Genomic DNA, 27,570 nt, shown 5'->3' on the forward strand with positions numbered 1-27,570 from the left:
CTTCATATACCTTCGAAAACTATTCTTAATTCCCCTCAGATATATTCGTTTCAAAATATATATGTATTGGGAGTTTCAATTTGTTTAATAAATCTTTTAACAAAATATAAATTAAACCCCTTTTAATTTGTATTTTTTTTTATTAATTATTGGGTTTCTTTGTCTAAAATTTATTAAAGCCTGGTTAATGTTTTAATTGATTGTCTTAGACAAATAAAAGTTAGTCGATCCAATCTTTTATTTGAATCAAGCGGAACTTTTGACATTCAGACTTTATCGATCAATCGCCAAATGTGAAGAATATGAATATATGTAATTTTGGAAGTAGTTCACTCAGTATGCATATACATCCATTACATACATTTACATTTATTTCTTTAATAGTCTAGCTGCTTACAAACTAGCTGAACTGCCCCAGATAATTCAGAGAGGCGCAGTGCAAGCCAAGGCAGGCATTGAGGTGATATATGAAACAAACAGTTGGTGCTAGCTATTGTTGAACTACAAATATATTGTTTGAATACAAGTGTTGTCTGCTCGTCGCATGTCCATGCCAAGCCCGTGTCAAGCCATGATATTACTGCCACCCTCATCATCTGGCCTCCGGTTTGTGGGAAGGGGGTTTAATGGTATTGTATGCGGGTGCATGGCAAACTAATGTCATAGTCACGCCGCATGACGTTGACAACAGTAATGTTTATGTTGATGATGATGATGATGATGATAACGATGGTGGTGTTGGTGTTGGTGGTGGTTGTGGGTGTAGAGGATCAAAGCAACACCTGTGCATTGAGCGACTGCCACACATGGTGTTTGTATTATGAGTAACATTTGCTATCCGCCATTGTTGGCAACTTGAAAGTGGATGCAACAGTCGCTGGTTTGCCATATGCATTTCTTTGTCTACCGTAATGCAGGCAGTTGTATAACTCACGCATATCTCTCTCTCTCTCTCTCTCTCTCTCTCTCTTGCACTTGCTGCACTATTGCTACATTTGTGTTGCCACAAATGAGCAGCAAAACTGAGAATCGAATGCCAACCGCATATTGCCTGCCATGTTGAAACACGCAACAAAGAACAGCAGCGAACTGCAAAAGGCGAAAGGCAAATGCCGTTGCCAGCATTGAGGCATTGATATGCCAGGTATATACAAACAAATGTACATGCATATATATGTACAGGGCAGGGGTGGGGGGAAGCGTAGATATCGGCTTATATGTGTGTGTGTGTGTGTGTGTCTGTATATGTATTTATAGGGCCAAAAGACTTCAATTATGGCAATGAGAACGCTGGATAACTGTATGTTGCATCACCACCCGACTCGTTACTGTCGCAATGGCGGCTAATGGCAACAAATTTTCAATGTGCGCCATCTGTCTTCGTCTCTCACGCCTTCTCTCCCCCTCTCTCTCTATCTCTCTGTGTGTGTGCGAATTTTTATTTCCCTGCAAAGCTGACATCGTCTTTTGTGTATGACAAATGGCAAAAAGGCTCGCCGGGTCGGCAATCTGCCGCTCTGTCTCTGTCTGTGTCCCTTACTGCCCTCCTCTCTCTCTATCTCTCTCTCTCTCTCCCTCTCTCTCTCTTTCTCTCTCTCTCTCTTAGTCGTCTGTCGCTGCCATTGTGTCATTGGGTCGGCAGTTGCATGCGCTGCAAATGTAATAAGTAATGCATGCATAATAAAATAGATATGCCTTTGTATGTGTGTGGGTGTGACATACTTTTAGGCGTTGCATAGCAAATTGTGAGCTTAGAACAGTTATAAATCATATTGGGGTGGGGAAGTGTGCGTATATGTGAAAAACGCATTTTTTAATAAGAGGGAAAGAAAGGAGATATAGCACGGCTTTATCCAAATCAAAAATTGTACTTTAATAACTTATAAACCAGATTTTCTCACTCCCCTGCTGCGTTTCGTTTTTTATGCTATGGTCGACGAAGTGCTTCAGGATCCCCGAAAGCTGAGTTGGCTGCCCTCCTGGCGAACATGTCAGCGACCTCTGTTGACGGAATGCCAGTGTGCCCTTTGACCCAGTAGATTACCACCCTATTCCTAGCCAACAGTCTACACATAGTCTACACACAGCCATACCATCTTTGAGACAACCTTGCAGGTTTTCAATGACTTGATAGCTGCTTGACTGTATGAAAAAATGTCCTTATGACAAGATTGAGGGAAGCGCACCTTTCTATTTCGTATATTTCCACACTTCATATAAACTGATGCATGCATTTATTAAGCAGCAGCCTGGGCGTATGTGTAACTTGAGAGAAGCTGGGAGAAGCGAGTCGGGCAGCAACGTAAGCTTCGTAAGCGGCCCCAACACTATCATGTCCTGCGCATAATTATGAAATAAATATAATTTCCATAGAGAGCCCATAATGATGACAACGTTGAGACACAACCCGCTGCCAGGGAGCGGGGGCGGTGTCAGGGGCGAGTGTTGCAGATGGAAGTGGAGGTGGAGGTGGAGGTGGAGGTGGTTTTAGACACCACAAAATTTTGTAATAATAAAGTTTCACTACAGCAAATTGCAAATGTGTGTCTCGCCTCAGCACACTCACGCTTCTGCTACGTAATGTGACGACTACCATATAATTCATTATTAAAAAGGCTTAATGACAAAACTTTTAACATTGTAAGTAAAATAAAAATTGCAAAAAAATACTGCTGAACTGGGGCACAGTTTGAGGCAGCTCCAGGGGTGGGGGCAGGTCAAATAAAGAGCACTTAACTTTACATTTTATAATTTTTACTACTGCAGTTTATTATTATGCTACGATGCGTGAACTACACAATAAACTACTTAGAACACTTACATTTTCATTCGAATTTTGCATGTCAATTAACTTACAAATAGGATTCCACTAAAAGACAGTGGTTTAAGACATATTCATTTCAATTTCAGTACCGATCTGCTTTAATCTTTAAACTGAACCAATTAAAGAGCCATGAATTCAAATTTAAGTTAAAGTTAAATAACCAACTTAAAATTATGCAAACAAATCTGTTCAGTTTTCCTAGAGCATTCCGAACACATCTGTGCTTTTCAAGCCGAATTCGCGAAAACTCGAATAGAAATATTGAGGAAGTAAGGCAGAGACAGAAAACGATATGAATATTAAGAAGAAATCGCAATTATATGGGCATATCTGTGCCGCCGCCATTCCACAAAGCAGATTATAATCATTATTACTTGCAACGCTTTATAGCTGCCAAGGGTAACTCACCTTATTATTAAGCAAGTATATTTCTAAGACGGAGGGATATATCTTCTTAACAACCAGGGTTTTTCGTTTCTTAATGCCAAGGAAAATTTTTCTAAAATGTTGAAAAATGATGACTAATTTGCAGGGTGCTTATACTCGGATACCGAACGTATCAAGTTTGGTAGGTATATATTACTGGTAGCCGCCGTAAGGACCGTTAGGCAATTTGTATGGCCACGCCCACACCCGCCGCCCCAGGAACTTCGGCCCTAGAAATCTGAAATGCGCTTATCTTCCACTATTTGTAAACTAGAGTCGCCAAATTTTGAAGGTATGGTACTGGTAACTCCTTTAACAGATCGATCAAAAAATTGGATGGCCATACCATATATCTTACACAATTTGAAACAAAGAGTCATCAAATTTGAAAGGTATATTGCTAGGAACACCCTTTTTTTAAATATGTATATCATTCTAGTTTTATTGCCATATTTCCCATTAAAAAGCTTGTGACGGCGCGAATATTCAGCTTGCAATTTTCAAAACACTGCACAAAACATGCACATTAGACTTAAGCAGCTGGTCTAGATCAGCTGGTGCAGCTTATGGTGCGTTAGAGAGCTTTCGAACGCGAACTTTCGCTCTTAATCTTTCTAACGCGAACTTTTGCTCTTGAACTGTCAAGTTGGCTGCGCCTGCGTTTCTGAATGCATTTCATTCTTCCGCATGCTATCGATGCAAGAAGCAACAGCAGATCGGTGCCAAGAAAAGTTTTCTGTTTGTTTTACGTGACAATTTGCACGTGGTCAAATAAATACAATCGGCAAACATCCGAAGCTGGGATAATATTTAAAGTGCGATATTACGGATACCAGAACGCTGAAGACCGGTTATACCCGACAGCAGTCGAATTTAATAAAATTTCGACTCATTACCGGGATTTTGGCAGTTCACGTGTTTCGAGTGTTGGGTGGACCTGCAAGCACACCACATCCAATCATTGCACCACACCACAATACACCATTGACCACGGAACTGGCCACCCAAGCCCCTTCGTCTATTCTTATACCTCATTATTTTGTTGAAAAATAAAATCAAGCCGACTTCAGCAGAGAAGCGTTGCCAGCGCCTATTCAGGGCTGCTCAACGCCTCTCAATACAACAACAATAAGAAGAACAACTACAACAACACAGGAACAACAACCCCGGTGTCTTGAAGTCACCGCATAGCAGGCATAGAGTATAAAAAAAAAAGGAAAAAAATGAATTTTAGTTCTAAGTAATATTATACTCCATACTTATAAATTTGTAAAATATTTTCTAGTGAGCGCTTTGTATCCATTTTGCACCTTTGACTCTAATTATCACCGCCTACAGATCGTCTACGTCGACAGGCCTGCTGACATCGATGGATCGCTAAGGATGATATGGTAGTAAGTACGGCGTAGCCGGACGTGATGGCATCAGAGATGCAATAGTGGTAACTAAAGCGCCCATAGAATTTTGTTGGTATTGTATTGATATTCCTAATAGTATAAAATTAATAAGAGTATAATAGTATCAGAGCCACAATTTATAATGAAGTTACAATGTCCTTATTGAATTCCACTATCATGAATAGTCCTTGTATTTAACTTTAATTCAATTATAGAAATATAAACATGGGATAATTTGTTATTATTAAAGGCACCTTAGGTTTGTAGCACCGCAGGCTTCATAGGGTAGGATCCGAAATTGCGATAGATTCCTACAAGGTTGGGTGGGTTAAGAAGGAGAACTCTAACAACTTAACTCTCCAACTTTAGATAGGCTATAAGCAACATCAGTCCGTTCCATTGGTATGGCTGACATTCCTTATCCCGTTCTTCCCGTTCTTCCCTGTCTACGAAATTATTACTGTAGTACCGTTTGTTTAGGCGGCACAATACCCACGCCCAATTTCCCTGAGCAAGGCCGCCCCAAATAGTAGACAGGGTGTGCAAGCCGAGACGACATTGTTAGTGTTCGTTACATAATAATTGGCGCCCAACGTGGGGCCCGACCGATTGGTCGTTTCCGAACAAATGCCAACCGATTGGTTTTTTTTCACTGTATGTATCACTGCTAGGATAATCTTTATTATCCTAAGTTAAGGTGAACACCCCGCGCTTCCCAAATTACCTTTCTACATTCCTTTTCTCGAAACCATATTCCACCCATATTATATTTTGCAATTAAATCCGTACGGTACTTTCTGTTTACTTCGGAAATGCTGGAATTCTGATTATTGTCGGAGCCAGACCAGTAGACAGAGTAGTTCCAGAAAGTTGATTTCATTTTAGAGTCTCTTTCTAACGAAAGAAACTTTCTAGACATTTAATCAATTCTTTTGTTTAATCTCGAATTGCGTTGGAATTTTAGTTCTGATTTCAGTCGGTCCTAAACCAGGCAATCGATATTTAAATAATAATTTATATTCCGGACCTAAATTGAGATTTGCTCAGATTGGAGTCTTTCGGCCTGTTCCTCTTTAGATTGGGTAATATACACTCTTATATATTTTTATAGTAAATTCTGTGTACGAGTCTGATATGTTTATACGCCGTCAATCATACCTGCGGTGCCAGACCTTTGGATAAGTCCTTATTAATTATTCAGCGTTTATTTCGATATAGTAAATTTCGTCACTTTATATATCTCACTTTTCCGACCACAAAACCACTTTACCGACATTTTATTTTGCTATGGCTGTCAGACGTAGCGCAGAAGATTTAAGATCCGCAACCCCTATTGAACCTGGCATATGTACGATTTGTAATGATACCAGGTCAGATAGTGAATTTGTAGAAACACCCTGTAAACACAAGTTTCACAGATGGTGTCTATTGGAGTGGTTAGTGAGCAGTGAATCATGTCCTGTGTGTAGGCAATACTGCTCCAAAATCATGATTCAAATAAGAGAAAGCACTACGACTGATACCAATACCCCGTCTGGTAAGGACCATACTAGTATCACGAAAGCAAGTTCTGGAGCGGTTCCTAAAACTGGTGTAAACACCAGATCGACTTCACGCAATAGACCGAATACGAACGTCCGACCAAATCCAAATTTAAACACAAAACGTGATTTGCCCCGACCTAAGGTTACATCCGAGTCTAAGTAATTCCAGCAATAGTCGAAATAACAGTAATCAGAGACCTGGAAATTCTTACGCTAGCGCAAACGTAGGGGATGGAGTAGTTGAACATCCCGAAAGAATTTCGAATGTTATTTCCAATTGGCGAATCAAGTTTAGCGGATTAGCTAATGACATTCCAATTGAAGATTTTATATATCGAGTGAACTGTTTAACCTCTCAATGTTTAAATGGGAATTTCCATCTACTGGTTCAGTTTGCTCATCTCCTTTTCACTGGACCAGCCTTATCTTTCTACTGGCGCGTTCATAGAAGTGCAGTTCACTTGAATTGGTTTGAACTGTGTAACCGCTTGCAAGAGAGATATAAGGATCAGCGAACTGATCGCGACATCAAAGATGCAATTCGTCGTCGCAAACAAGGCAACAACGAAAGCTTTGATGATTTTTTAGATGCAATTCTGTCGATTGCCGATTCCTTGCGTGAGCCTATGTTGGACACAGACCTAACGATCGAAGTCAGACATAATCTCAAAACTGAACTAAAGCACGAATTGTCTGCGAAGGGAATGTCATAGACATGAGGATTTCTTTCGTAGTCTTAATTCAAGGCAGCAGCCTCGAGTAAATGTGAACCGACGATTACTGTTCTCCACGAACAAATTCCAGGAGTTGAATCGGAAGAGGAAATTAATGCAACTGATGAAATCTGTGTAGTTCGATCCCCCGAAAAATGTATATGCTGGAATTGCGAGGAACAGGGTCACAGATACCAAGATTGCCTGAAGCATCGTCGGATTTTTTGTTACGGTTGTGGCACACCTGAGACATACAAGCCCAACTGTCAAAAATGTAATCCCAAATCGGAAAACTCGACGAAGGATGTCCGCCGTGTTCCGAAAGGGGATGTCCGATATTAGCCTCGGATCCACAAAATGTTCAAACAGCTATTTCTAAACAACTACCAGACCAATCACCTTTAACCCCGGAATTACCTAGTCTCTTGCGATTTAAGCCATACCATGTGCGAGTTCATGAGTACGAGAAGCGTACGTCCGAAATATTTAACGCGGATGAATTACTTTCATGTAAATCTCGTTCTTCTTTACGTATGCGAAAATTTTGGCAAAGCAAGCGAGCACTAAACAGATGTTTAATTAACTCTATTGTTAATAAAAGCAATGATATTCGACCTTTTATCAACATTGACATTTTTGGTCAGGATTACCTAGCCTTATTAGATAGCGGGGCCAACAAAAGTGTCATTGGCGGATATCTTGCCAAGAGAGTTTTGTCAGAAAACTTTAATGTTGACAAAAGCAAAGGCGTTGTTCGCACGGCCGATGGCCAAACACATCCTGTTGCTGGTACAATTACCATACCCCTGACTTATAATTCAACCCAAGCTGACCTTGAGTTTCTTATAGTTTCTTCCATTAGAACAGATGTTATTTGTGGTATGGATTTCTGGAAGAAATTTGGTATATCGATTTCATCTTTTGGCGATATTAATGTTTCGGCGATAGAAACTGAAAAGCTCGAAGAGGACTCTACTAAATTGGATTTATCGTCATTCCAGAAATCCAAACTAAAAGCTGTGATTGATTTCTTTCCATCTTTTGAAAATAATGGACTTGGCATAACAACGTTAATCGAACATACAATCGATACTGCCGAGGCGAAACCCATCAAACAGAGATTTTATCCTCTTTCTCCAGCAAAAGAAGAACTCTTATGCAAGGAGATTGACAGGATGATTCAAATGGACGTTATAGAAGAGGCCCCAAGTTCTCCTTGGTCATCTCCCATCACCTTACACATAAAACCAGGCAAAGTGCGCTTCTGTCTCGACGCACGAAAACTTAATGCAGTCACAATTAAGGATGCGTATCCTATTCCAATAATGGCTGGACTGCTGAGTCGTCTTCCGCCTGTATACTGCATTTCAAAAATCGACCTCAAGGATGCCTTTTGGCAAATCTGTTTAGATAAAGAATCCCGTGCTAAAACAGCGTTTACAGTCCCAAATAGACCTCTTTATCAATTCAAGAGAATGCCTTTTGGATTGACCAATGCTCCGCAAACAATGAGTCGTCTAATGGACTTAGTAATTCCATATCAGCTAAAATCAAACGTATTAGTGTACCTTGACGATTTGCTGGTATTGTCCGATAGTTTTGAGTCACATCTTTTGCATCTTTCAGAAGTTGCTACTCAATTGCGAAAGGCTGGCCTTACCATAAATGTTCAAAAAAGCCAGTTTTGTCTTAGGAAGGTAGAGTATCTAGGCTATATAGTAGGCGAAGGAACACTTCAGGTTAATCCCGAAAAGGTCCGTGCTGTTAAAGAGTTTCCGATTCCGAAAACTCGGAAGCAGCTCAGACGATTCTTGGGAATGACTGGATGGTACCAGCGTTTTATTTCCAGATACTCTTCGATCATTTTTCCCCTTACCGAACTTCTAGGTAAAAATTTGTTCACCTGGAACGATCAAGCTCAAACTGCATTCGAGGAGATCAAAATGGCATTGTGCTCAGCTCCATGTTTGATCCATCCACAATATGACAAGCCGTTCATAGTGCAGTGTGATGCTTCTTCGTATGCAGTAGGTGCTGTTCTTGCACAGTGCGACGAGTCCGGTCATGAACGCCCAATAGCGTACATGTCGAAAAAATTGAACAAAGCACAACGTTAACTATACCGTTACGGAATTGGAGTGCTTGGCTGTCGTTCTGGGTACAACCTGACCTTAGTGGTAGATTAGCGCGATGGGCGATAAGTCTCCAAGGTTACGGCTTCAGTATTGAACACCGCAAGGGAAGCCAAAATGTGGTGGCTGACGCCCTATCCCGTTCGTTGCAATCCGAAGCATTTCAGTCAGCAGAATACTGTGCTTTGCGAGATAAATTTAAGGTATCGAAGATGCCAGACTATCAAGTAATTGATGGTTACATTTATCATCGCAAAGATTTCTCTGACGATAGCTCCAATCAAGGCAATGATTCATGGAAACTGTTAGTGCCCGAGTCTTTGCGAAACAGCGTCATATGTTCAGCTCATGATCAACCATCTTCCGCACACTGTGGTACCGCGAAATGTCTTGAACGAATACGACGTCATTTGTATTGGCCTAGGATGGTGGTTGATGTGCGTAATTACATTAGCGATTGTGATACGTGTAAGATAACCAAATATCCCAATCGATCACTTAAACCTCCTATGGGTGCTCGAATTATCAGCGAAAGACCATTTCAGCGGTTGTATTTTGACTTCGTTGGTCCGTTTCCTCGCACAAGAAAGGGTCACATTGGAATTTTCATAATTTTAGATCACTTTTCAAAATTCACCTTTCTGAAGCCCGTTAAAAAATTCACCTCCAACGTGATTATCGATTACCTGAGTGAAAATATATTTCCATGTTTTGGAGTACCAGAGATAGTCGTGAGTGACAACGGTACTCAATTTAAAAGCCGTGTCTTTGACGATTTCCTCCTAACCTTCGGTATTCAACATATATTTACAGGAGCCTATTCACCACAATCGAACGCCGCCGAAAGAGTGAATCGTTCGATTAATGCAGCTTTAAGAGCCTATATTCGTGTTGATCAGCGCGAATGGGATACCTTCTTAAGTCGCATTAACAGCTCTCTTCGCAATTCTATACATCAATCGATTGGTTACTCTCCCTATTTTATGGTCTTTGGACAACACATGATTTCTCATGGCAAAGATTATAAATTGTTGAGAAATTTAGAATTGCTAAAAGACAGCACCGCTAGGTTACCCAGAGCTGACGAATTTCAGAAATTCAGGGCTGATGTAGATAAACACCTCAAAAAGGCTTATGACAGAAACCAGCGATCGTATAATTTACGGTCACAGACACGAGCATTTGAAATAGGTCAAGAAGTGATCAAAAGAAATTTTTCTTTGAGCAAAGCTGCAGCTAATTTTTGCTCTAAGCTAGCTCCTATCGGCACTAAGGCTCGAATCAAGGGAAAACTGGGCCGATCGATTTACCTCCTAGAGGATATGAATGGAAAGGAGCTAGGAAATTTTCATGCAAAAGACATTTGGTAGCCAGCACTTCCTATTCGCATCCGTTTGAATTTTTTTCAGCTCTTATTTTTCTCTAATAGAAGTAGATCAGACCTGTGGTGTGACGGCGCGAATATTCAGCTTGCAATTTTCAAAACACTGCACATAACATGCACATTAGACTTAAGCAGCTGGTCTAGATCAGCTGGTGCAGCTTATGGTGCGTTAGAGAGCTTTCGAACGCGAACTTTCGCTCTTAATCTTTCTAACGCGAACTTTTGCTCTTAAACTGTCAAGTTGGCTGCGCCTGCGTTTCTGAATGCATTTTATTCTTCCGCATGCTCTCGATGCAAGAAGCAACAGCAGATCGGTGCCAAGAAAAGTTTTCTGTTTGTTTTACGTGACAATTTGCACGTGGTCAAATAAATACAATCGGCAAACATCCGAAGCTGGGATAATATTTAAAGTGCGATATTACGGATACCAGAACGCTGAAGACCGGTTATACCCGACAGCAGTCGAATTTAATAAAATTTCGACTCATTACCGGGATTTTGGCAGTTCACGTGTTTCGAGTGTTGGGTGGACCTGCAAGCACACCACATCCAATCATTGCACCACACCACAATACACCATCGACCACGGAACTGGCCACCCAAGCTCCTTCGTCTATTCTTATACCTCATTATTTTGTTGAAAAATAAAATCAAGCCGACTTCAGCAGAGAAGCGTTGCCAGCGCCTATTCAGGGCTGCTCAACGCCTCTCAATACAACAACAATAAGAAGAACAACTACAACAACACAGGAACAACAACCCCGGTGTCTTGAAGTCACCGCATAGCAGGCATAGAGTATAAAAAAAAAAAGGAAAAAAATGAATTTTAGTTCTAAGTAATATTATACTCCATACTTATAAATTTGTAAAATATTTTCTAGTGAGCGCTTTGTATCCATTTTGCACCTTTGACTCTAATTATCACCGCCTACAGATCGTCTACGTCGACAGGCCTGCTGACATCGATGGATCGCTAAGGATGATATGGTAGTAAGTACGGCGTAGCCGGACGTGATGGCATCAGAGATGCAATATTGGTAACTAAAGCGCCCATAGAATTTTGTTGGTATTGTATTGATATTCCTAATAGTATAAAATTAATAAGAGTATAAAAGTATCAGAGCCACAATTTATAATGAAGTTACAATGTCCTTATTGAATTCCACTATCATGAATAGTCCTTGTATTTAACTTAATTCAATTATAGAAATATAAACATGGGATAATTTGTTATTATTAAAGGCACCTTAGGTCTGTAGCACCGCAAGCTTCATAGGGTAGGATCCAAAATTGCAATAGATTCCTACAAGGTTGGGTGGGTAAAGAAGGAGAACTCTAACAACTTAGTTCGCCAACTTTAGATAGGCTATAAGCAACATCAGTCCGTTCCATTTGTATGGCTCGCATTCCTTATCCCGTTCTTCCCGTTCTTCCCTGTCTACGAAATTATTACTGTAGCACCGTTTGTTTAGGCGGCACAATACCCACGCCCAATTTCCCTGAGCAAGGCCGCCCCAAATAGTAGACAGGGTGTGCAAGCCGAGACGACATTGTTAGTGTTCGTTACAAGCTTTTCACGCTCAAAGCATTGCCAATGTTATCTAAGATACGCAAATTTAAGAGATTCAAGTGCTAATATGCCTCAAATTACTGAATTATTGATATGCTCCTTAGTAGACGAGCTCAGACTGCTGTACTATGCTGAGTAGAGAGAAGCGCTAAACAAAATCAAATAGGTAGGTAAAAAACAAGTAAAAGTGCTGTAGCCGAGTAAGCTCGACTGCGATATACCCTGAACCCAGTTGTCAAATATATTCCTGTTTTATTTGCAAATTTCCCTTTAGAAAGTTCTGCACCAAAATGTGAGCAAGTCTGCAAGTGCGCTCTGCCGGCAAGCACGTGAATATATACATACATACATACATACATACATACAAACATTCATCCATGCAAACATACATACATATATACGTACACGCAATCATAGGTAACGGGGCTCTGCAGAATACACACAAAAACGTATTGAAGCTCGCTTCGAATATCATGCCACCTCTTTCTGACTCATGCACATGCTCGCATATTGATGATATTGATTGAAATGAGATCAATATGATAATATATTTTCGACTATACTTTGGGTCTTTCTTATCAGATCTTGATGAAATATGGACAGTTGATCAATAATATGCATATGCATATTATATATTAATTAGAAGATTCTGCCTTTGAAATTGTTACAATTTTAAACGGAGACAGTTATCGAAAACTTTAAGCAAACTGGATCTGCGCAGGGTGTACGAGAATCTATATTCCAAATTTGAAGTCTGTAGCTCTTAGAGTCTCTGAGATCTGCGTGTTCATACAGACAGACAGACGGACGGACGGACGGACGACTCGGCTGTTGACCCTAATCAAGAATATATATACTTTATGGGGTCGGAGATACTTCCTTCTGCCTGTTACATACATTTGAACAAAACCATTATACCCTTTTTACCCATTTTTAATGGGTTCAGGGTATAATTACAAAACGAAAATAATTATTTCGGCGTGTGACACACGAAATCCTTAATTCCACATTTTATATTCTTAGCTCTTGTGGTATAAATATTTGATGGGATCAAGGATACCTCCGTTTACGTATTGCATTATAGTACCCTCCTTTAATGGGTACAGTGTATAGCACGTAAGAACGTTGCAGTCGGGTGAAACCGACTGCGAATTACTCTAATACCATATGTAATACCATCTGATAGCAGGTGCCACAGAACAAGTTGGGCGTAGCCAAGAAATACCGGTCTTTGAAGGAGATTTTTAGTATTCTAACATCCAAGTTGAACTTTAAAAAAGATATAGGCTTTTGTCGAAATTTGGGACGGGAGTGGGCATGGCCGAAAATTGTTGGAAGAGTTTCCTAGTAATCTTCCTTTCAAGTTTCCTAACTGTAGCGCTTAAGTGATGAGAGATATGGCAGTTTAAAAATTTTGGGGGCGATAGTAGTCCACAATTTCTTTTTATCAGATTTTTGAATGACGTTACTAGCCACTTACATTTCAAATTTGGTGACTCTAGCTTTCAAATTGTGTAAGATATATGGTTTTATCGATGTACACTAAGAGGTGTATCAGATTGGGAAGGCGGAGTGGGCGTGGCCATCCAATTTTTTTATCGATCTCTTAAGGGAGTTATCCGTAACATACTTTCATACTTGGTGACTATAGCTAACAAATTGTGGAATAAATGCTTCTGGGGGCGGAGGGTATGGGCGTGATCTGAAAACTTATATGCCGATCTTTGAAGAAGATTCCCAGCAAATTACATTTGAGCACTCTATCTTTAAAATAGTGGGAGAAACGCGGATGTATCGATTTACACTTCCAAATATATTGGCTTTGGCCAACCAGTAATAAACCTACCAAACTTGACGGCTCTAACTCAAGAGCTGCGGACCAATTTATACACTTTGTCGCGAGCAGACCACTATATATTTTCCAAGTTTCAAGTCTCTATCTCTAAGGGTGTCGAAAAAAGTGGCGTCATACAGACGGAATGATGGACAGACAACATGACGGATATTGCACGTAACCAATATACTATGATACTTTTGGTATCAAAGTATAGAAACCAACACAAAGTACTTAAACAAATTTTTAACGTAATCTAAATGGGTTGACTATCGAATACCACGGAATGGAATAAGAAACTGCTGAACAAAAACTTCTTTTATTTACTAGAAGCTGAAAATAATTAATGAGTTGGAATTTAAATACTAAAAACTTCCTAGAATTTTGCAAAAACAAGATTTGTCACTACATTAGTTTCGTTGCCATTGGGGCTACGTTTTGAGAGCTACAAAATATATTTGTTTATTTTAAGCTTTTTGCTGGTAACAATGTCAAAAGGCAGTCGCAAATTAACTTTGCCGTTTGGCAAACTACGAAACTCTCGCAAGTACCAACACTTAGAAGCTAACTAATTACCAAAAATTGGCCCCAGCAAGGAGGACAAGGAACGCCACCAAATATATGGGAGGAGCTAGACGTATCGGGGCGTATCGGGGCGTTGCAGCCACACTTAAGTAACCGGCAACTTTTGACTATCAAAGAGTGGAAATAGCAAATAGAGAATAAGAAACAGTACTGAAAGTTGAATACCCTAACAGATAAAATTTAAATTTCTCCTAACATACAATACAAGGAAAAAAGAAGGAAAGCATTCGGAATAAATTACGAAACTTGATGTAATCCCTTTATGTGCCCAAATGGAAAATATTAAATTCAGCATATTATGCTCAAATAAAGCTCCACAATCTCAAAAGAACTCTTCCTCTAATTTTGAACAAGCAAATATTCTGGACTTGCATATTTCATTTTCTCTCTGTATCCGTATGTACTCGTATTATGATTCATAAAATCGATAAACTAGCTTTAAGTTATTTTCGGCGCATAACTATAAGGTGAGTTCAAGTGAGCTTGACTTTATAATGGCTAGTCATGTGTGTTTTGCAACATAGCTTTTAGAGTATAGGAAGAGAAAAATGGTTGCACCAAAGCAACAATAGTAAGAAGAAAAAGCGACAACAATAAATAGCGATGAATTGAGAGCTAGCTGCAACTGAAGTATCTTTGGTGGAAGCAAAGTGCAAACGTTTTGCCATTTTGGGTAGACGCAGGACATGGCCAACTTTTGTGCCAAGTCACTAGCGAAAGTTGCCACAATATAAACACCACATAAGCACACACACACACTTCACATATCTACGCCTGCAATTGTAAAATGTTTTTTAATTTGACCAACAATACTTTTGCAATAGTCACGGTGCCAACAAAAAACAAAAACTTGGCAGAAACAGGCTGAGGGGGCAGAGGAGATGACAATGTGGGAAAACTGAAAAACATTGTGCACCCAAAACTTTAACTTGCCTGCTTGGGTGGGTGTTAAGTGGTGGGCGTATATTTAACTTGCAACGATATATGGGCGTGCGAGCCACAAATGCAAGCAAAAGTTAAGAACAACAGTGTCTAGGCAGTTGGCCATGTAGCAAGTTCGGCTATAACAATAAAAATTGCACGTTACGCTCCGAAGCGAACAGCATACGATACAGGAGCTGGGAGGTGGCTGGGAGACTCGGCGGCAGCACTAGGTAGGAAAGCAAGGAACTGCACAGCTGGACATGGCATATCACAAAATATATATATCCTTGCCAAAACACCATCTATTGTTTATGAATAGGGTGCAACGGAAAGCGAAACTTTTCGTTGTTATTTTCAACTTAATAAAAATGCTTTTTTTCTAACAATTTTAATACCATATTTTTTGTTGTTTATATTATTATTATAATATAAATATTTTCTCTCATATAAAAACATTTCTCATATTTTTTAAATACATACAATTTAATTTAAAAAAAAAAATTAACTAACGATTTTAAGACGATTGGAAGCCCTGTCGAGAGAGAAAATTTCATAGCTGTTTTTATTTTAAAAATCAGGATTTGCAATTCGACCTCTTAGAAATATTTTCTAGTATTAAGAAAAATAGTTCAGAAAATAAATATATTATTATTATAATTGGGATACGTGCACTGCGATCTACTAGATCTATTGTGCCCCCTTCTGAGCCAATAGCTCTTCCATCAATCCCAGTTCCTGTACACCTTTTAGTTGAAGGCTAGTATGTCCTCGAAACTCATATCATGCATCCCCAAGATGCTGCATCTTTTCCTGATTAAGGCAATACACGCCGCTAGGAAGTGCATTCAGGATTCTTACTCGGTTGCAGAGAACCTGCATAGTTCGTTGCTACAAACACCTAGTTTAGTTAAGTGACTTTTTAGTCTACAATGTCCTGTCAATAGACCAGTGAGTATTCTAAGCCTGTTCTTCCCCATGGTTATTACTTGCTTAAATCGTTTATGAATATAGCCACTCAAAAGACGCCTGGCTTGTCTGAGTCCTGATGTCTCTGTCCAGCTCCGTTGTCGCCTCTGCCTTTCTTCGTTTCTAAGTTGCAGCTGTATTGTGTACCTGCCTATTCCACAAAACGGTTTTGGTCCTTTTAGGGCCCTATTCTCGTTGGCTCATCAACTGTTTTGTTCCCTTCTATGATCCTATGTCCCGGGACCCATCTTAGGGTAAGCCTATTGCGTGTCCCGAGTTGGTTAAACTTGGAACGTACCTCATAAACTACTTTCGACCTCATTTTCGTCGCCATTTATTGCTGCTTGACTATCGGATAGGATAAATATATCCGTAAGGCCTATGCCCTGATAGGTGAGTGATCCATCGGTGTACCATTTTATGGTGTGCGCTTTCATAGAGTGAACTTCATCTAGAGTCCTCCATTCCTTTTGTCTGCTCCTTTGAACTGTGAAATTACGCTTAAATATTTATTCAGCTAACGTTTCATCCCTAGGTTGCACCAGTAGGGCCAGTTCATCTAAAATAAGTTGGGTATCTCTCTCCCTGTCATACAGTCAACTTATGTAATTGTCTCTGCTCGGTGATCAGCCGCGATCTATCGCCCCATGCTATCACGTTGTAGGTGAACATGGGCCTTACTACTATTAGATATAGCCATCTTATTATACTTAATGATGTATCACGTGACTTCCCAGCTACGACACGTGTAAAGCGCTCTGGAGGACTTTGTTATCGTATTTTGTACATGGGTGCCAAAGTTGAATCTACTGTCGAATGTGTTTTTGTAGGGTTTAGGTTGAGTAGTTCATCGATTTTCTAAAATTCTCAGCCGACTTTTTTTGTTCTCAGTGCAGCCAAGACGCGGATAGCAAACTGGTTGAGATGCAAGCACAATTAAAAAGAGATAAAACCGGCGGGTAAACGTTATGGCATGCATGAAAGCTACTTTTTAATTACTGCGAATTAACGCTTTTTGCTTTTCACAATCGAAAATTTCATAATTGCAATGATTGCGCTGTATATTTGTATTTAAAATTTCCTGATTGCGGCTCTTGTAGTTTTTGAGTTCAATGGGGTTGAACGGTGTGAGTTAAATAACTACATCATGTAAAAGCAAAACAATTTCCTCACTTGGAGAAAAATGCGGATTTACATACGGGTAAAACCTAGATGAGTAAATTGTTGCGCCTTAAATTATGTTTAATTAGTCTTAAATAAATAATGATTTAAAAGCCGTCACAAAAAACATCAAAATCAATGCAATTTATTATTAATTAAGTCAAATAAAATGCGATAAATATAATACTGAAAACTACTCATTTTCAATTATTTTATTTTTTCGATTATTAAAGTGAATTTTTCAAAAATTGCTTAGTTCTAATCACATTTGAATTAAATCAAAATAATTGAAGCGATTTAATAAGCTGGCTAAACTGAACTAAAATGAAATTCATACAATAAACGAACGCTTTTAAATTAAAAATGTATCCAACAAATTGCTAGACTTGCCGAATAAATTGTTAAATAAATAAATCTCAAAGTTATCTAAGCGTGTCCAAATTCGATTTAGACCTGCAATGAACGTGGTGACGATTGAAATAAAATCCATTGGAAATGAAAGCATAAAGCAATAAAAAGACCTCGACTCAAATTGAGATAGCCACAAATAAAATAATGAAAATTAAGGTAGGCCGAAGACTCAATGCTCTTGCGAGCGAATCGATTTCTGTTATGCTGCAGTAATAAGGAATATTTGGAATATTGACTATTCTATACAAAATAAACAATTGTGCATTGATCAATGTGAAGCTGCTTGTTCAAATTAGAAATTATATTAAATGAAATATGGTTCCAATTATATGATAAATCCTTAATACCCTAAGCAAGGTATTACATCTTGTTGCTTATATATATTTTTATACATATGCAGCTGCATATTTTAATTGCTGTCGTCAACCATTTTTGAACACCGATTTTTGGTTCGTCTTAATTGTCATTGATTTTATTTTTGTTCGCCCACAATTTTCGGTAACATTTTCATTTAAGCGCTCGTCAAACAAACACCGAAGATTTATCTGTCATGATTTTTAAGAATTAATTAAACTGCACGCATCCAACAACAAAAATATAGAAAATTGATGGATGCGACACTTACTAAACTCCTAAAACCAACAACAAAACAGATATAAAACCAGGATAAATTATTACATATTCGGTGAATACTTACTTTAATTGAATTTACTTTTAGGCTTGTGTCTGGATAAGAAAAATGGCATTCTAATTTTGAATGGCATGTCAATTTGAAAGTGAAGAAGATTGGTATTAAAAAGGTGTAATGGTAATGGTAATGGGCAATTGCTACATCTCATTATTTTATTTACTTATTAAATTTATTATATAAATTGCAAATAATTTTACAGTATAAATATAACTCGCTTCGTGTTCTTTAAAAGGGACGTTAACTGAAATTTTGAAGGATGAAAACCAATGTTAATTAAAGGAAGCTGTTTGGATGTTATTAAATGAATTAATTAGACACACAGTGCTACACGAAGGAATTCATCTGGATCATTTAATCATTTAATTCTAATTACAATTATAAACAACTACTGTAAGTTTAAGATACAACTAAAATAACGAGATATTTATAGTACGGATAGAAAGATGTAAGGACATGATGTGCTCGGCAACAGTGCTGCCTGCCAACTGAAAAAGACCACGAATCCACCGCTGAGCAGGAAGAGCAGAATCAGAACTCAACTCAACAATGTGTGGTGAATTGGCTTCAGTCGAAGAGAATGGTTGCAGAGTAGGTGGGCATAGAGAGAGGATGGGGTAGGGGAAGGATTTAATTCGCGCTGGAAGCAAGCAGCGGCTGCTGCGGGCTGGTGTCTGGTCAACACAATGTTGTTGTTGCAGCCAGTTTGCCGGTGATTGTTTGTCTATTCATATGCTCATTATGTTTTCGCGCTTGTTTTACCAGCCAAAGCAGTGGCAACAACAACCGCAAGGGGAGCCCTTTAAATAATGTGCGGCCATACATTTTGGCAAGAAACGATGTGCGGCCAAAAGCTTTGGATGGTAGCTTCCTTGGTTGGTGTCCAAAACAAAAACAAAAAATACAAGCCTCGCAATTTGCCAGGAAACCTTTTGGCAAAAGCTCAAAGTATTTTTTTATACTTTGCAGTCGCAAATGGGTTAGAAAGGGAGACTTACTTGAATTTGTGAAGTGTTTGATCTATTGATTTGATCAACAATGGCTTGAACTGGGAAATTATGCTAAATTGTACACAGAGAATAAAAAATGTGTAATCTTATTTAATGAATCATACTTTCTTCAATAGAAAATCTTAAGTCTTCTTACTGAGATCACGTTGTGATGTTGTTGCAATATATTAATAATTACTGTGACCTAGGGTATATCATAGTTCGGAAGCCCTGTGTAAAACAAGCAAAAAAACAGAATTGTTTTTGACCCGATGTCGCTTATAATCTAACCGCTTGTCAATCACATTTTTCCTTGTGTTGGGAGTCATTAATTAGTCAAGGACTAATTAAACAGTAAGGTAAAGCCGAAGCCGAAACAAAAAAAATGCTTTAAGATATGTGATTGCAAATTAAAAGCAAGCAAGTGCCACAAAGGAAGAAGCGATATAAATAATCGTATCTGAATATCCACGTTGCAACCTCATCACTACAATTCCAGGGCCGAAATGTTTGCGGTTTCGTTTCAAAAGCAATTTGAGTATATATTTCCCAAATACTGATGCACACATGTACATATATCTAGCATATGTATACAAAATACATAACTATGTGTTTTTTACAATATTGTGCCTTTGTCTGCTTCATCATGTTGTTGGTTTTTGTTAGCATTGAAGTTATTTTCATTTTGTTTACATGAATTACAGTTTCTGATGGGACATATGACGCGATATAATAAAAGGTGTGCGGTTGTGAGGGGTGTTGTGAAGGAGAGGGGAGGGGAGGGGGTGTTACAAAGGTATGTGGGCAGTGATACAGAACTGAAACTGACTACAAAATGTTGCCGTTTGCAAAGGATCAACTTTTTCTGTGAATATGGCGGAAAGTCAGCATTTCTGCATGTTTGCATGTGTGTTTGTTTGGTTGTGTATCTGCGTGTGTATGTATGAGTGTGACTGACGTGGCACTGAACGTGAATGAGCTGATGTGGGCAGGACCACAGTGCTGCAGTGCCATGTTCCATGTTTTAAACGTGGCCGGCGGCTATGTGTGTTTGTGTGTGTGTGTGTGTATGCGAGAGAGAGAGAGAGAATGTGTGTGTGCAAATAAACAAATGCATATTGCAAACACACGCACACACAAACACACACGCACACTCACGCTCACGCTCACGCTAACACTCGCACGCACATACTCGTACATAGTTGACAGCGCGAAAGTTGCAGCCAAATCTCCCTTGGGTCGTGTTTATCTTGTGCTTGTGCTTACACTGAATATTCCCTTAGACTTCGCTTCAACCATATGCATACACTGGACAAAAATGTTGAAAATTATGTATTTAATATTGTATATCGAGTATATTAAGATGTAGCTGCTCTGATAGCGCTTTTGCTCATTGTCATGCTCTAAAATATATCTGTATATATCTGTAAATAATTCATTAATTTTCAAGTAAGTTATTCTGTCAGTGTGAGCACACTTAAATATATGAGTATACTCTATATAAATGGGCATTAAAATCGGGGCATAGACTGAAAACTCATACAGCTTTCACAGGCCTGCATATCTTTGAGTATGCAATATGCGAGCGTATACAAAATTCGACTTGATTAGGTGGTGTCAATTGTTTTTGTCACTGCTCTTGCATCTTTTTTTCGTCATTGTTTTACCCAGTCGCAGTTTTTCCGCACAGTTTGGCCCCAAAGCATTTTTATTGCCACTGCACGAGCGCACAGTTTTCATTTTCAGGCAATTTGTCTCGGAGTCTGGTTTTGGGCCCAGTTCCGTCCCAGCGCTCAAAAGCGGCTCTTCGCGACAACGATGTTAATAATAATAGTATGGCAGGACCAGTGCGTAACCATAGCTTTTATTTGGTCCCATCGATATTAGTCACTGGCTTTGTCATTCACCTAGATATGTAAATTGTTATTAATTGTCTTGACAATACATCGCGTAACATTGATTTTATGATTTTTTCTTTCCCTAGATAGATCAATATTTTTTAACAAAGGGTATAAGTTAGCTTTGGTTTTACTTCATTTAGTACTTCGGTGGCTTCGAACGCAATTGTGAGTTATCATGTACTTTATTGTTTAAAGAGCACCTCGTCTCTCTTAGTTAGTATGATTAGAACTAATACACAAATGAATATCAGAAATCTCTTATCTTAAAGAATCTGTTCCACTGTCGAGGCCGATCCCGAAAAGTGCAGCATTAGCAACTAGCGCAGTCGCTCAAGTTACCCACCGGATATTCTACAACAAAGTATCGCTGACCGTTGAGTTCGTTGCCCATGGGAAATGTTGCATCAACGTATTTGGGTATCTGGGCCAAGTGCTGCTGACCACTGAGGAAGCGGATAGTCCATGGTTAACTTATATACACTGTTATTTGCAGCGTAAATACAACCTCAATATTCATATATAACTGAATATTCCACATTTTTATGGTTATTTCCTTGAAACATTTATTACATCGATTGTTCCAATTGGAGATATTTGATATAATCATAGTGATTTTTTAGCCAAATGTGTGGAACTTAATTATGTTGTAAGATTGGTCAGGATATCTAGCTTTATATATACGACAAAAGCTAGTGATGTTGATCAAGAATATATATAAACTATGCGTTTTAAACTTTACCACAAAATAATAACACCCTACAATTGTACAAAAATTGTAGGGCAAAATTTCCAAAGTGGCAGCATCATGCCTCTGATTGGTCTGCCAGTAAAAAAAAAATTGAAAGTCTTAGCAATGAAACTTAATTTCTTAATAAATTGATGGCCCATTGAGAGGGGTGGTAATAGTTCATTAATGCCTTAACATGTGATTAGTTATCGTTAATTTGAATTGAGATATAGCTCATTGGTCAAGTGCATTTTTCACAGCCCGCTGACATTGACACACAGTTGCCAAAGTTGCCACAGTTGCCATAGTTGCACATTCACTCTGCACAGCTCTTTCAGCCATCCCTTCTATCTTCATCGACAAGCAGATCATTAAAAATAACAACTACGTCATCTAATTCCTTCTTAATATTTGTTTTTAATTTATTCCTTTGCAGACAAATTTTTCTATCAATTAACAGCTGCAACTGATGCTGATGATAATGCAGACAATGTGAACAAAGTTACGTATTTTTGAAAAATTTCCACGCGTGCTGCGTGACGTCACTGATTCGCCTATTGTAGTCGTGGTCGTCGTCGCACAGCTGTTTGCCTTGGAGTTGCCGCCATTTGCTTAACCCAGCTGTCTTTAGTTAGTGTAGCGTTGCCGTATATTTCAGAGAATCACGCCAAGTAAAAATTATTCAATAGACCTTCACGAAACATTTTATTAATGAAGTATTCTTTAATTTTGGTATATTATTATCTATTGCATCATTTTGCTAGATCGCCGATATATTTTACGTTTGGCGCCAAAATAAATATCCCCCACAGTAGTCAACTGTCTGGCAGCTCTCCATGTCTTCCCGCCTTTTTGGGAGAAACTATTGGGTCTTGCAAATTAATTAATACGTCGTAGTGGTACCGACATACTTTTCAAACGACAACAAGACGACTAATCTCAAGGAAAAAACGATACGCATTTAGCAACAATTGGTGTGCAAATCAAAAAGCAGCAAACTCAATGCGCACGCTGCGCTGTGAAAAAGTGAAAAGTTTACTTGTCAACGTTACGTCTTTGTTGTTGTTGCTATTACTGCTGCAGTCGCGCGCTCATTTATCGAGGTGAACCCGCGGCCGCGCCCGCCGCTGCTGCTGCCGTCAGCAGCAACGTTCAATCCTAGCCAAAATTGTGTGAAAAGTTTGCATGTGCATCTGCATTTGCATTTGCAATTACAAGTTACGAATACGTCAATACGCCATCAACATGAGCAACGATGTACAAGAGCAGGAGCTCGGCGCCGAGGTGGTAACCAGCGCCGGCGTCTCCATCGACGACGGCATTGAGACGATGCGCAGCAAATTTGAAAATCTATGCCGTGATCTAAACATGGATCGCCAGACCGAGGTCGACGCATTTCGAATGCTCAACGAAGTGCTGCAGCATTACTCTTTGGAGGTGCGTACATAATGTGCATACACACATGTGTGTGTGTGTGTGTATATATATATATTTGTAATTGCACATTGATACTAACACTGATTTGGTTTTGCATGTGCAGGGGGAGATCGGGCATTGGTTCTGTTGTGCTCTGTTCGCAGCCTGCCGTCAATCGACAACGCCCACAGTAGATGGCCAAGATACTGTCGTTATGGGCAATTGTGTGCCATTGAACAATTTGCTGCGCAGTTGTCAGATGAGGTGCGTAGCTAACTGTTTTGATTTACCATTTTAGTTGTTGAAATTGTGGCATTTGTCCCCATTGCCCGCCTTGCCTTTCTCTCTTATTGTTTAGCATCTACGAGTTTACGCCAAGGATAAAGCTGTGGTGCGACATGGCCAATCTGCCGCAAGAATTTATCCAACAAATGGAGGAGCTAGAGCGCAAGTTTTTCATCACATTCACGCTCTACAAGAAGTACAGAAAGATATTCGAGCAAGTGTTTTTCTGCCCGCCCAACGAGAAGAAGTACTCAAAATACAGGTATGTGTGTGTGTCTATGTCCCCTTCGATACAATCCCAATTCCCATGTGCAAAGAAGAAGAAGCCATCAATAAATCTATTTTGTAGCACTAAATGCTCCTACATCAAGCTGGACGATATCTGCTGGCGCCTGTTTCTATGTTGCAAGAATCAGAAGCCGACGACAACGCTTGATCTGGTCACATCGTACAATCTTATGATGTGCTGCATTGATCTCATCTACGCCAATGTGCTGGCCGAGAAACGCACTGATCTCATTAACCCGAACTTTGAGGGCTTGCCACCAAATTGGAATTCGCCACACTTTGACGAGACGCAAGCCCGCAATCATTGTATACTCAAGTACTTCTGCGAGATGACAGACGAGGCTAAAACCATGAAGGCGACCGTCTTCAGTAACATTATGCACAGCTTCTTTCAAGCGAATGTAAGCATCAACCGCAGCAGCTGTTAGCGATGATACTAATGAATGCTACTAACTTTTGTTTGTGAACATTACAGACCATTTTTGGTAAGGAAGAGACGCTGCTCGGCCTAGTGGCCAATAAAAATTTTGAACGCAATCTGAGATCTCTAAACGTCAGCTACGAACAGTATGTGCTGAGCGTGGGTGAGTTTGACGAGCGCATACTGGCCGCCTATCAGCTAGACGCTGGCGAGCACAATAATCTTAACGAGCAGGCGTTGCGTCCCCCAGTAACGCCGTTGACACGCAAACAGGACTTACCTCCCCAGTCCGTGATGTCGGAACAAAAGTTCGAGCCAGTGGCCCATGCCACCAACAATGTAAAAAAGCTGAGTGCTACCATTAGTCGCATTACGGAGCCCACCGAATTTGTCAAGTAGGTTACACAACATGGCCGAATCACATTTTTTGGTTGGTTTTAATGAATGGTGAAATATACCATGCATCCATCCATCCATCTCTCATTACAGACAGGCTGGCGAAGAGCATATTGCGAAGATATTAAAGATTATTGAGCAAATGGGAAACAAGTTTCTCGCAAAGTATCCAATGCGCAGCGAGGCTGAGAACCGATTCCGTTTGGCCAAATCGCTGTATTTCTACCTGATGGATCACATACTCCGTGCCGAGATTAAAAACAAGCCGCAAATTATGCGCAGGATCTCATTGGACATATTTAATGTGACACTGATGACCTGTTGCACGGAGCTGGTGCTCTATGCTTACAACACGGAGCTCAATTTCCCCTGGATTCTGGAGTGTTTCAGTATTAATGCGTTCGAATTTTTTAAGATCATTGAAATCGTTGTACGTAATGGAAAGGACTGTCTGACGCGCAGCTTGGTTAAGCATCTGAATTCTATTGAGGAGACATGCCTGGAGCGTCTGGTCTGGCAGCGCATCTCGCCAGCCTGGGATATTATTGGCAGTGCGGCCAATCCTTTGCCCCCCTACATGGAAGTGTGCGAAGGTAGAACAGCCGGGCCACTGCAGATTTTTCTGCGCAAGATATATCAGCTCGGTTGGGCTCGTATCTTGACACTGTGCAATGAACTAAATCTTGGTGAGACGAAAGCCGAAAAGATTTGGACCATATTCGAGAATTCAATAACAAACAAGATTCACCTACTGCAAGATCGCCATCTCGACCAAATCATTATGTGTGCAATATATATATACATAAGAGTAAGTACGACAACTGGCCACTATATACAGTTAATACATATACATATTAATGTGCACCTTAACTATTTGGCTACACATGTCCGCTTGCTGCATTTTTCCATATCGTATATAGCACATCGCCCCTGCTCATTTCAATGTTAAATCGTTAATATCATTTCGTTATTCCAATGCAGGTTACGAAAATGCTGGAACCCAAATTTAGTAAGATTATGCACGCCTATCGCAATCAGCCGCAGGCGGTCAATAGTGTCTATCGAGAGGTGCTCATAAGCGTCAAAGAGAATGGTGAACTCGAGTATAGAGATATTATACACTTTTACAACTATACGTATGTCCCAGAGATGACAAAGTTCTGCACCAACCGTCTTAATGCTAATACAGACGTGAGTAGTCAATTGTCGTTTAGCGTTTGGGTGGCTAGCCACGTCCTTACATTTATATTTGAACAGAATGTAAATCTTCTGCTGTCGCCACATCCCATCGAGCGCACAACGGTGCCCAAGAAGCTAATACCTAATCACTCCCTCTATGTAACAAAAATGTCCAAGAATGAGATACAACAGTCTCCAGATCAGCTTGAATACATCATCAGTTGCAGTCCGGCCAAGGTAACCGATTGCGTTTAACTGAACACAAATTTCCAACTATATATTAATACTGACAAAATTCACAGAAATTGGAGGATATGAACAAGAAGGTGCTTGGTAACGGCAAGCGTATGTTGTCCTTTGGCGATGAACCCGGCCTAAATGCTATTGATACGAAGCGTCTAAGGTTCGATCAGCCGCCGCATCTGAGTCAACTTCAAGCCGTCTTGGATGATCGCAAGAGCGAACGAAACTAGATAATAAACAACACGGCAAGCTTGGGCAGGGCTATAGAATTTTGGTAGGGGAGGGGGGTAGGGAGAATGTGTGTTTTTTATAATATGTGGCTGTCGTCGTCGATTCGCATGCGGATCGACATGGAAGCACAGGTATTATAAAATGCATATTGAAGTAGTGGCAATTGCCTCCACGTGGCACACGCAATGTTTTTTTTTATTGACAAGCGCGATCGCTTGTCATTTAACTTACTGTTTAATTCTCTTTTGTTTTTTTTTAACTATTAGTCCGCCATCTTAATTTAAAAGCGTTTGCATCTTATTAATATTCTCTTTTTTCAAGTCATTTATACAAATACATTTATACACATATATATATATATTTACATGCATACATTATTATATTAATATAGCGCACTCTATTTACATATTTGTATCCATTGATGAAATGAATAGCAAGAGACAGATTTTACAGGCACTTTAGCTAAAACTAATAAAACAGCATCAATAACCACTTGGCAGCTTTTGGTGTTGACGTTTAAACTTGACGACATAAACAACAGCAATCAGCGTAAATTAAACTTTACATACTTTACACACTATAAGAACAAATACAAGTCAACAACAACAATTAGAACAAGTAGCTTATAATTTTTGAAAGAACCCGCTCTATAGTACACATATGGCATATCTATACTTATATGCATCTAATAAAGAGTTCCATAAAAAATATTTTAGCGGTTTTCTTAAATTCAGATGTATTAGGTCTTCTAATCTTTATATTTGTATAAGTGACAAAAAGAAATCCAAAACCTTGAAGCATTTTTTTAGGATGAATAATAAAATCAGTAGAGAAAACAAGAATCAGAAAATCAGGATCTTAAAAGTGCACAGGGACAATTAATTTTGAGACAAACAGCTATAATTCGGTCAGTTCCTGCTGGATTTTCTAAGGAA

At 39.4% G+C, this 27,570-nt stretch overlaps 1 protein-coding gene and 1 long non-coding RNA gene across 3 annotated transcripts; both read left to right on the top strand.

Moving 5' to 3' along the window:
* Nucleotides 1-3,773: 3,773 nt before the first annotated feature.
* Nucleotides 3,774-4,794, top strand: LOC116805568. The gene is made up of 2 exons (XR_004365252.2): nt 3,774-4,451; nt 4,536-4,794. It is a non-coding gene; the product is annotated as an uncharacterized LOC116805568 (long non-coding RNA).
* Nucleotides 4,795-10,721: 5,927 nt separating this feature from the next.
* On the top strand, nt 10,722-27,345 carry LOC6565507 (retinoblastoma family protein). Of its 2 annotated transcripts, none has more exons than XM_032738337.2 (10): nt 10,722-11,410; nt 22,613-22,847; nt 22,941-23,613; nt 23,717-23,856; nt 23,951-24,139; nt 24,227-24,566; nt 24,641-24,981; nt 25,076-25,790; nt 25,964-26,398; nt 26,464-27,345. In XM_032738337.2, exons 3-10 carry the CDS (start codon nt 23,362-23,364, stop codon nt 26,632-26,634), a joined length of 2,583 nt encoding a protein of 860 aa, XP_032594228.1. In that variant the 5' UTR covers nt 10,722-11,410; nt 22,613-22,847; nt 22,941-23,361; the 3' UTR covers nt 26,635-27,345. The 2 variants fall into 2 exon arrangements, with proteins under 2 accessions (XP_032594228.1, XP_001991027.2); XM_001990991.2 differs by lacking the exon at nt 10,722-11,410 and having other exon boundaries at nt 22,642-22,847; nt 25,964-26,173; nt 26,240-26,398.
* The last annotated feature ends 225 nt before the right edge of the window (nt 27,346-27,570 follow it).

The sequence above is a fragment of the Drosophila grimshawi genome, unplaced genomic scaffold, assembly GCF_018153295.1.
Source record: "Drosophila grimshawi isolate 15287-2541.00 unplaced genomic scaffold, ASM1815329v1 contig_1006, whole genome shotgun sequence".
In the NCBI taxonomy this organism is placed as follows: Eukaryota; Metazoa; Arthropoda; class Insecta; order Diptera; family Drosophilidae; genus Drosophila; species Drosophila grimshawi.